We start from the raw sequence: 11457 nt of genomic DNA, 5'->3' as shown, positions 1-11457 counted from the left end.
TGACCCCTGTGACCTTGAAAGTAGGTCAAACTAATTTTCATTCTCAAACTTTGTTGGGCTCTATCCCAGGAAGCCACCAGCCAAATATAAAGATTCTATACCTTTCAGTTCTTCAGAAGAAGTTGTTTGAAGTGTTTGACATATCTGCCTCATATAACCTTGAAAGTAGGTCAAGGTAATTTTCATTCTCAAACTTTGTTGGGCTCCATCCCAGGAAGCCATCAGCCAAATATGAAGATTCTATACCTTTTAGTTCTTCAGAAGAAGTCGTTTGAAGTTTTTGACATATTTGACCCCTGTGACCTTGAAAACAGGTCAAGGTCATTTTCGTTCTCAAACTTTGTAGGGCTCCTATCAACGAAGCTTTCAGCCAAATATCATGACTCTAGGCCTGTCCGTTCTTCAGAAGAAGTTGTTTAAAGGAAAAGTTGACGGACGAGGACGACGGACGCCGCGCCACGGCATAAGCTCACTTGGCACTTCGTGCCAGGTGAGCTAAAAAAAGGGAAAAGTAGAACACTGCTACTCTAGACAGTTTACAGTATACTTAGTAACCTGTCACCCCTGTGGTCAGTGTGTCAGGAAAAGCCTGTGAGACTGACCAAGTGGACAAGTGGTCAGCTTGCTCGTAAATCTGTTGTATATATCAACTTGCTTAGCAGTGTAGTTATGAGTTACTTAACCCTAAAAATATATAGGATAAGGAAACAAGTGGCTGGATTACATATTTCAGATCTCAGTTATTCAGAGTTACAAACTCACAATATACAGGAAGGGGAGAATGAGCCACCAGATCCACGATGCTAAGATACCATTGGTCATATTGGTCAGGACTAGTCCGGGACATGTTGTGTGGGAGTAGATATTCTACAAAACAAAATAAAAACTTTATCAATATCATCCCAAATTCAACAAAAATGATTTATTTTCCAAAGAACGAAACACTGTAAAATTACCAAAGAAACAACACTGTTGAAATGTAAAAGAGCATGATTGTGAAATTCTATCTACGCAACAGTGACCTTGACTTTAAAAATGTCTATCTTGAGCAACAATGACCTTGACATTAGAAGTGTCTATCTTGAACAACAGTGAACTTGACTTTAGAAACGTTTATCTTGAACATGACAGTGACCTTGACATTAAAGATGTCTATCTTTAGCAACAGTGACCATGACTTTAGACTGATCACATCTACATTCAAATTTGTCCAAGGTATCGCAAAGGCAAACAAAATCTGATTTGGTCAAGAAATAATTCCACTGGACAAATGTAATACATTTGTACCCTCACTTTGCTAGCTTATGTCATAAAATCCTTGAAAATTTATTATTTTCTCATAACCTCCTTCCTAAAAACAATGATAACTTTATGGAGTATGTTTATCAGTTCAGAAAAAAAAAATTCAAATTAAGTGACAAACAGATAATTTTAGAGTAACTTTACCTTTCTTTTCAATTTTTCATTCAGCACCAAACTTGTAGTATCAATCACACATTTAGTAGATCCGTAGGGATCCTTACTGAAATACAAAATATAGTATTGGTACAGTACTGTATATCAGGGATATTACCTGGTAATATGGGCCAGGTTCACATTATACCTGCAATTCAGAGTTGGTTTGGTTTGTTTGTGTTTCGAGACCATATGGTGGAGGGCTAGTGATCGTAGATGGTCAGACGCCTGAACTACTTGACCACATGGTTAAGGGTTCAAAAATTCCCTTCTAGAAACATTTTAATGCACATAACCTTGCCTAATTAGTGTTATCGTACTTGTATTCTGTTGTAATTTATAATGTGTCCTTAATCAACTAACAAATAAATAACAGCAGCATTCATAAAAGATATCTGATAGATTTTCAGTGTGGCGCTTATTTGAAAAGGAGATAGGGGTCACATAAAGCATATATGATGAATTACTTGGTAATTTTCTTTGATTTTCAAAAAAAAATACTCAAAAAGAAACAACCCACAAAATTAATAGCATATTAATCCTTGCACACAACTGCAAAAAATAAATCCCATGAAACTGACCATTTTAGCAAATCCACGGAAAATTACTGACCTGGGCCCGTATTTATGAACCAATTTTCATGCTCAAGCATGGATTTTGAGCTCAAGCCTAATTTCTTGTTCTGGTTATAACTCAATAAATAAATCTTATTTTGTCAATGATTTGGAAACGTTTTGAAGAGACTTATAGCCAAATACTGTTTTCAATGTTTACCTTTGACTTTTTGATCGTTTCACATGATCTAAGCGAGCTACCAGAAAGTTGGTTTGAGCACAGATTCCATGCTTGAGCATGAGAACGGTTTCATGAATACGGATCCAGGAATAAAAACACCTGTACAGTGTACATGTACACTACTGTATGTATCTTATATCCTAAAGGGATTTTTCTAATGATGTTGTTGGTTTTGTTGAATATTTTTGTACAAAGTTAAAATGTTTATCTTCAAGTAATAATATAGATAAGAAGCTTAGTCTGAAATTTGATGACATTTTTTAAACTGGGTCCAAGTTTATGATTTGTGAACTTGTGGGAATAATCACAGTCTGAATTGATACCACTCACGGCCACTAATGCTGTTTGAGTCCTGTACTTACCCATTTCTGGCCTGTATGTCGCGGGGGTTAAAGGCTGAACGAACACCAGCCACAGACGATGTCCAGATGATCTGTGAAGACTGTGTACCTCCGAGGATGTCTTCCAGTTCTTTTACCTGATAAAACCTGACTACACTTAGACAACAAATCATACCCTCATTAGGTGATAACTTCTATCGTAATACTCTATACTGGGAAATTTTTGCTGCAGTTAACTTTTCATCTTTTTCACCCTCCGTATACGTAATGAGGGCAAATTTATCATTACAGCTAATACATGTATAAGTAAACACTATAATATCCATAGTAATGAATAGTGAAGACAGAAATAACAAGAGATCCCAGAGGGATCTTGGCGCCCACCTTTGTACCATCTTCATTAGTTCTTTGTTAGTTTGACCTTTTCTCTTCTTTCCTCTAATCTGTTTGATCGAGTCATGTTAACAGTAAATGTACCTTGAGGTAACTTTTGATCTAAACTTAATACTGATGTGTATGAAAGCCAACCTTCAAAGTGAGTTTGTCATTTCACATATTGACTAGTACAGTACTTAATGTGAAAGAAATAGAATCGATCATTGCAATATGAGAAAGATCTGTTTAGTTCTTCTTTTAATCCATTTTGTTTTTATGATCAGTCTCAAAATATAACATACACAACGAGGGATCAAGGGGAACCTACATTTAAAATTTGAGAAAGATCCCTCCTGACTTCCCGGTAAATAGCGATAACAAACTTTCACTATCAAAATCAAAGATGGCTGCCTGTCGGCCATGTTGTTTATCCGATCAGTCTCTAAAATTGCCATGCACAGCTAGGACCAAGGGGAACCTACATATAGAATTTGAGAAAGATCCCTCTGGTACTTCTTGAGAAATAGCGATAACAAACTTTCAATATCAAAATCCAAGATGGCTGCCTGTTGGCCATGTTGTTTATCCGATCAGTCTCTAAAATTGCCCTGCACAGCTTAGGCCCCAGGGGAACCTACATATAAAATTTGAGAAAGATCCCTCTGGTACTTCTTGAGAAATAGCGATAACAAACTTTCACGATCAAAATCCAAGATGGCTGCCTGTTGGCCATGTTGTTTATCCGATCAGTCTCAAAAGTTTCCATGCACAGTAAAGGAACAAGTGGAACCTACATACAAAATTTGAGAAAGATCCCTCTAGTTCTACCGGAGAAATAGCAGTAACAAACCCACACTATCAAAATCCAAGATGACTGCCTGTCGGCCATGTTGTTTATCCGATCAGTCTCAAAAGTTGCACTGTAAAGCTCAGGACCAAGGGGAATATACACATAAAATTTGAGAAAGATCCCTCTGGTACTTCTTGAGAAATAGCGATAACAAACTTTCACGATCAAAATCCAAGATGGCTGCCTGTCGGCCATGTTGTTTATTCGATCAGTCTCAAAACTTTCCCTGCACAGCTAAGGACTAAGGGGAACCTACATATAAAATTTGAGAAAGATCCCTCTAATACTTCCCTAGAAATAGCGATAACAAACTTTCACTATCAAAATCCAAGATGGCTGCCTGTCGGCCATGTTGTGTATCCGATCAGTCTCAAAAGTTGCCCTGCACAGCTCAGGCCCAAGGGGAACCTACATTTAAAATTTGAGAAAGATCCCTCCCGTACTTCTTGAGAAATAGCGATAACAAACTTTCAAAATATAAATCCAAGATGGCTGCCTGTCGGTTATGTTGTTTATCTGATCAGTCTCAAAAGTTACCTTGCACAGCTAAGGACCAAGTGGAACCTACATATAAAATTTGAGAAAGATCCCTCTAGTACTTCTCGAGAAATAGCGATAACAAACTTTCACTATCAAAATCCAAGATGGCTGCCTGTCGGCCATGTTGTGTATCCGATCAGTCTCAAAAGTTGCCCTGCACAGCTAAGGACCAAGGGGAACCTGCATATAAAATTTGAGAAAGATCCCTCTGGTACTTCTTGAGAAATACAGATAACAAGAATTGTTTACGGACGGACCACGGACGCAGGGTGATTTGAATAGCCCACCATCAGATGATGGTGGGCTAAAAACAGGGTAAAAATTGATCTCATGGGCGAAGGGCGATAGTTTGACTGGGCAAAATTCTCCCTGTAAACAGTAGCTGAAATATTAACAAAGGTTATATTTCTATTTTGAATTTCCAAAATTCTTGCTACTTATGATGCTGTTTTTGAGATTTTTTTTATTATTTTACTCCAAAGGCATGTATTCCAGTTTTTAGTAGTATGTTCCAAAACCAAATGCAATCTCACAAATTCACAGTATGGTGAATATATCGGGGGAGTTTCGCAAAGTTCAGATGAAAATTGTAGGAAGAATTATGCAGATAAAATTTTGCTAATGATTTCATAAATGGGGCGTAACTACGAAACAAATAACTGGATCAAAAAGTAACTTATAGAGTAGGTAGTGGACTTACACACTATTTGGATTAACAATTTATGAATGTGTAGCTTACCAGAACAAAATGTCCAAAAGTGTTTGTAGCAAATGTGCTCATAAGGCCCTCTGGAGTTTGTTCATCTGAGTGAACTAGCAACCCATGTCCGGTGTTAAACAAAAACAAGGTGTTCCTGAAAATCAGATAAAGTTATCCCGTGTTATAAAAAACAAGGTGTTCCTGAAAATCAGATAAAGTTATCCCGTGTTATAAAAAACAAGGTGTTCCTAAAAATCAGATAAAGTTATTCCGTGTTATAAAAAGCAAGGTGTTCTTGAATTTTAACTTATGATATCATATATGAACAGCAGATGCACATCACAAAATTTTGAAATTATAAGATTCATCAAATAAACATATCCGTCTTATTAACATCTATTATGTTATTTTAAACTCCAATAGCATGCATACAGGTACATGAATATTCAAATTTATCAACATTACCATCTGAAAACAGTCTTTGGAACTGGTGTATTTGGTAGGCAAACAAAATTATCTATTGACATTTTGTAAATGTAGTATCATTACTTCATTAACTCATCCTCCCCTGAAGACCTGTTTGAACTCTTCAAATTCAAAGGTTGGAATAGTTCATTTTGAAATTTCAGGGATGAATGAGTTAAGTACTATTCAAATATTTCTACAGCAGTTTTATATATAAACTATGTAAGGTAAATCCGTAAATTTAAAACAAAACTGGACAGATTGGTAATCAAGTAATATTATCCAGTATACATTTACTACATCATGAATTAGTATTTTTTGGTGAAAAAGTTATTGCACAAAATCAAACAGTTTACAAGGCACTAATGACAACTTACATTTTCAGAATGGATTTAAACAGGTTAGAAAAGTTTAAATTCTTCACACTCATCTTTCCAGCATTGAGGTACAGATAGTCTATCCTTGAAAATCTAAAGAAACAAAACTTATTATTTAGGTAAAAGAATTAGAGATACAACCTGCATATTTTACAGAATACTATAAAACATTTATGAACATCAGGGCATATATAAGAAACTCAAATTCAATACAGGCAAGTTTTAAATAGAGTTTGCATGATACCGTACATGGTCATGAATCAACTTATTTCTGGAAAGGGGAGACAACTATAATGTTGTTTTAACCAATCTATCCCGAATGCAATTTATCCAACTTTAACCTCCTCATAGATGAGTTTAATATTTAAATTGGTGTAACTCTCTCATGCACAGAAGGCCAAGTTTACAGGGTTTGAAGTCCATACCAGTGATTTGCAATCTTTAAAAGGTATGTTGGAGGATATGGCATCCTTTTCTGCAAATCACATCCCAGCAAATATCTAGAACCCTTCTCTAAAATAACCCTACTCCCTCCATTGTATTCAAGATGGAAACATTGAGGAGTATTTACATGTGTTTGTAGTAGATATGTTATGCTATATTACTCCAGTAACATTTTTCAATCAGCGAATGTTAAAGATTATGGAAATTAAAGTTAAAAACATAAATTGTTAGAAAATCGGTTAACAATAATATATTTATGAAAATTTGCAACACATCATAAGAACTGACCTATAGGCTGTTTATTGTGACTTAATCATCAAGACACCAATAAAAAACTCACTGTTTCTTGATATCACTGATGGCTGAAAGGACTGACTGAATATTGCTGGTATCTAACGTTACTATGGAGATCTGGGATCTGGGATGAGAGAGAAGCAGGACTTTTCGAGCAGTCTCCGCCCTCTGTCTGTTTCGACATGCCAAACAAAGGTGAAGGTCTTTGTGTATAGTTAGGAGTCTCTCCGCAAGAGTCAGGCCAATACCCCTGGAGAAAAGAAAAAGAGGAGAAAAACATAGCTTACATTAATAGTAACAGTCCACAGGGATATGATATCACTTACGCATGATTCAATATACCCAGATATTTTTGGTAATTTGCTAGTCCTACGTCAATGTAACTAGTCCGAGATTTCATAAAGGAGACATACCAAGCAGGAAACATAGAAAGTAATTGACGAAGGGGACATAAAAAAAACTGAAGCAATAAGGATATGGAAAAAAAAAAAAATGTATTTCCTGTTTCTGCTTGGAATAAATTAGAGTCGGTAGGTAAGCAATTTTTTTGTTGTTAATATTTTTTTTATGCTTATATCATAAGAGCAGGAGTTCTGACTTCAACAGTGCTGTCACTAAATGCCAATAAAAACTTTAGGGTAGGCACAACAATCTAGGGTCCGTAGGGAAACCGAAAACAGTTCGTTTTTTTGCTTATGGTAAATTTCCAGATTTTTTTTACAATAAATATTAGTAATCATGCAATATGTTTGTAATTGAAGCCATTTTTCAAAAGGAATATCTTCATTTTATAATCTATCTCTCAACTGTTATTGTGATACATACATATATAAATCTTGTTTTACATGTCCAAGGCCCTGTTATGACAGTTAATTCATTAGTCCTTGCTGAAATCTACTAATCTTGAACTAAAAGACTACAGTGTTGGTGTGGAACTCTGTATATTAGGGACATTTTAAAAGACATTATATATATTAGTGGTTTAGATCATTCCCTTTAACATCCTTGGGCCGAGTGGCATCGACTGTATTTGGTATTGATCTAGCTTAAGCCCTAAATATAAAATATTTAAATACTCCCTTCACAACAGGCATACAAAGGTCTAAACATACACCTATAAACTAAATCCAAAAAGATGCTGTTTACATTTTAGTTATAGGATCATAGTGGAGTTCCCGAGTCTATATAGGAATATAATCCTGGTCGGACGTTATCCATGAAACTGTTCTTATGCTCAAGCATGGATTTTGTGCTCAAGCCAAATTTCTTGTTCCTGTTTCAAAGTAGTAAGAACACAAAAAAGAATAGATTTGTTCTGCTTTTCACTTGGATACAAATTACATTGCAATGGAAATACCTAGTAAAGAGCAATGTCAACACATAATATGCACCAAAAAAGAGAATATTTGGCTTCGAGTTACTTCCCTTTACCTTGTGACAAACATCTCTCATTTTGATACTATGCATTTGTAACAGGAAAGAGAACAATTTGTTCTAACCCTCGATCTCCAGGTTCCTAGTCGGACGCTCTACCACTAAGCTAAAGGGAAATTCTCTCAAGCTCGAAGGCGACCGTAATCCTATGTGCAATTAAAACCAGCCACACATTTATAATGGCAGATGACAGACCCTTGTGGTTTTGTTTTTCTCAAATTGAAAACAATCATTAAATGATGATCAACAAAAACCATTTATATTTCTAATAATGCATCGCAAGATGTGATTTACTATGAAATATCCTTAATTCTGAGGAAGGTTCTAATTTATAATATGATGTGTATATCCCAATCTCATTAAAATCAGATGTTAATAAAAAAAAAAAAAAAGCTATTCATGCGGTACGTGATAATGAACAGCTGTATTTATTCAGATTGTGTATATCCAGCACATGTGTTTTAAAAAAACAGATGTTTCGTTATATCATCAATATCAATATGATACTTCAAATTAATGACACTCTAACACAAGTGATTTCGCGTATCACGTCATTAGCTATGCTAGTTGGGTTGTTTCAACCGAGTAAAAACAGTCATGTTATCACCGTTATCAGTGTACAGTAGTGTTGACATGACAACGTTTTTCAACACCGAAATGAAAACCTTCAGGTGTTTAATTGGAAATCAATCGTGATATTAACATTCACACTCACGCGTTAGCTCCAGTGATAAGGGCAACTTTTCCTCCTCCCATCCTGTCAGTCATCTGTCAACATGCAAAACATTTCCAGTAACAAAACACATAGTGCGGATGGAAACTCTAGAAATATTCCGAGTGATGAAATACTAATATTTTTATTTTAACGTAGTACTTTATCCGAAATATGCAATACACAGCAAGGAAATATTTTACAAAAAGGAAAAATATTGACAGAATGTTACATGTCACTGACGCATGTGTTTTATCTGCATTTGAAAGGACTTATCATTGTTACTATACACAATGTAGTATGAGTAAAATGAGAAAAATAATTGACAGGGGAAGTAAGTAATGAGTAAAATGTACAATGAGTAAAATCGCCTGAAGAGCCCCAAGAGCGAAAGCGCTAGCCGATTATACTAGTCTTCGTGTTTTGTTTTACTTATATTTTTAACGTCACATGGACATTTAAAACTATTTATCGGATTATAATTATATTAGTATATTATTTTATCATTAAACGTGTCTTATACATTGAAACAGTAACTAACAATCAAGTCGTTAGTACATGTATGTATATTTTCCAATTTAGTCAGTTATGTCTATAGCATATAAATGTTTTCACAACAGACTCCTTGAATTTAATTAAAATTCGAAGAAGAGCTCTTCTTTAATGTTTTATTCGTCTAGGAATATGCTTACATAAATACTATACAGAATATGAAGTAACGAAACAAAATACTGTGTCTTAGGCTTACTTCCCCTATCAATGAATTCCTCTCTTTCTAGTTTACAATTCATGGATAGCAATGCTGAAAAGTATAGGATATTAATGATAAATGTCCAGAGATTGATCACTGAAGGTGGGTTTTTTTCAAACACTTAAATTTCGAATAATTATAAATATGCTAATGAACGGTTATTTATATCACGGGCTTAGCAAGTAGTCTAATTCCGTGTTTATATCAACACTTTTCAGACAAGGATTTTGACAAATAAAAGCTATATGTCATGACCTTTACAAATATAGTAATACATTTAGATTGATAGTAATACAAGATCTCTGGCTCGTTCGCTATAAATGCCCGCTCGATTACTGGCATCCATGCTCAGTATTACTTTTTTGGCGCCTTTTTTCAAAGTTAGGTTTTCGATCGTTTTCGACAGTAATTCACTACTAGATAGGTAAATAGCGTTCTATTTATTTTTCTGGTACCATGAAATTTCTACAAGAGCCATTGATATCAATTATCAATTGAACCTTTAGTATATCCTACGACCAATATTATATATAAATTAAATCTCTGTTATTTGACAAAAAGGCATTATTACTTTAAGTGAACAACAAAAATTACATGTTAAATTGAAGTGTAGGCATTATAGAAGCCCATTTTGCGTAAAATGAAAAGTAAAAGTAAATTACCTTACAGAGTACCCCAACCTGTACAGTAACCACACGCCAGTAACGTTGTACGGTTTTAAAATGTCATTGTGGTTATGTACATGTATATAATATCTACATATCTATGTGTGACCCCTGACTCCTCACCCGATGATCACTGATTAGCTGTAACTGAGATAACTGCCTCGCCCGATCTGTCAGCAGAGCAACATGCGATCGTATAAGGTCACGATAACGTTTTGGGTAGGAACGCAGTGATATACATTTGTAGATGCATGAATTTGTTATTTTCTTTTCACGCAAACACAAACTCAGTAAGTTCCCCAGTAAGATGCAGAAATGTGTTGGGTGTTCATGTTGCTTTTAATACCCTTGGCGCGTGCATGCTTCAATCTATAGTGTTTGTGTTTAAAAAGCTTGTTTTATGAGGCAAGTGACGTCCATAAGACTAAGAGGCGGATGCAGCTGTTAAGAAAATTGAAGTTTTCTCTTGATGAGAACGATCTTCGTTCATCATGTCGATGCACCGAGTTTGAGTGTGTTTGTATTATGGACACATCCCCTGATATACAAAATATCGACTTTACTTCTATATCAATAATTATGAAACAATTTATTATTACTTATATTAATCACTCTTGTTGGCCAGAATCTTATCCCGAGGGGGGTGTCTTAATGTGGGTGGAAACTGGAGTACCAGGAGAAAACTCACGTGACGGGCAGGTGACCCCATACTTTTTCACGGACCCCGACCCTGCCCTCTGGTGGAAAGGCGAGTGCGTTATTCATTGCGCCAACCGACCACCCATGATGAGGCCAGCCTCTCTCCATCGTCATGGTCCTCTTAATATGCAGGAAGTGGATTACGACCCGGGATTTTTTTTTATCAATATATGTATTGTAAACCTTTTCGATGTATATCAAATCAAATTTTATTTTGTTTTCAGACACATTTCTTACATTTAAATAAATAATAAATAATTATATAACATATTTTGATGCAAATCTATGATCCGCTTTTAATAAAGAATAGTCTGATAAGTACCTTTCACAAATTCAGAATCAGAACACACGAAGTAGGTTATAAGTGCTCGAAAAGAAGAAGAAAAATTTCGTGACTGACGATTTTTCAGCCGAGTATGTCGGTGTTTCTGGGAAGTTTAGATCAATTGTAACTGTCGATAAATTATTATTACAGTCATGATTAATATTTGGTTACATGTACAGATGAGATGAGTTACATGCAACCCTTAAAAGTGATGCGCCAAGACTTTTAAAAGGAA

General features: G+C 35.3%; 1 protein-coding gene across 1 annotated transcript in view; it reads right to left on the bottom strand.

Moving 5' to 3' along the window:
- LOC110457107 (3-keto-steroid reductase-like) overlaps positions 1 to 10274 on the bottom strand; it is a 16531-nt gene extending 6257 nt beyond the window's left edge. Inside the window, exons 1-8 of the mRNA XM_021508210.1 lie at positions 10196 to 10274; positions 8786 to 8838; positions 6683 to 6886; positions 5899 to 5991; positions 5096 to 5210; positions 2613 to 2728; positions 1447 to 1522; positions 763 to 867 (exon numbers count right to left, since the gene is read on the bottom strand). Of these exons, the coding sequence (XP_021363885.1) occupies positions 763 to 867; positions 1447 to 1522; positions 2613 to 2728; positions 5096 to 5210; positions 5899 to 5991; positions 6683 to 6886; positions 8786 to 8838 (762 nt within the window). The 5' untranslated portion in view covers positions 10196 to 10274. The remainder of the gene's footprint in view (positions 1 to 762; positions 868 to 1446; positions 1523 to 2612; positions 2729 to 5095; positions 5211 to 5898; positions 5992 to 6682; positions 6887 to 8785; positions 8839 to 10195) is intronic.
- Positions 10275 to 11457: the final 1183 nt, after the last annotated feature.

Source organism: Mizuhopecten yessoensis, unplaced genomic scaffold (assembly GCF_002113885.1).
Source record: "Mizuhopecten yessoensis strain PY_sf001 unplaced genomic scaffold, ASM211388v2 scaffold9023, whole genome shotgun sequence".
In the NCBI taxonomy this organism is placed as follows: Eukaryota; Metazoa; Mollusca; class Bivalvia; order Pectinida; family Pectinidae; genus Mizuhopecten; species Mizuhopecten yessoensis.
Note: the sequence above shows the minus strand (reverse complement) of the source record. Positions and strands in the feature narration are given on the sequence as shown.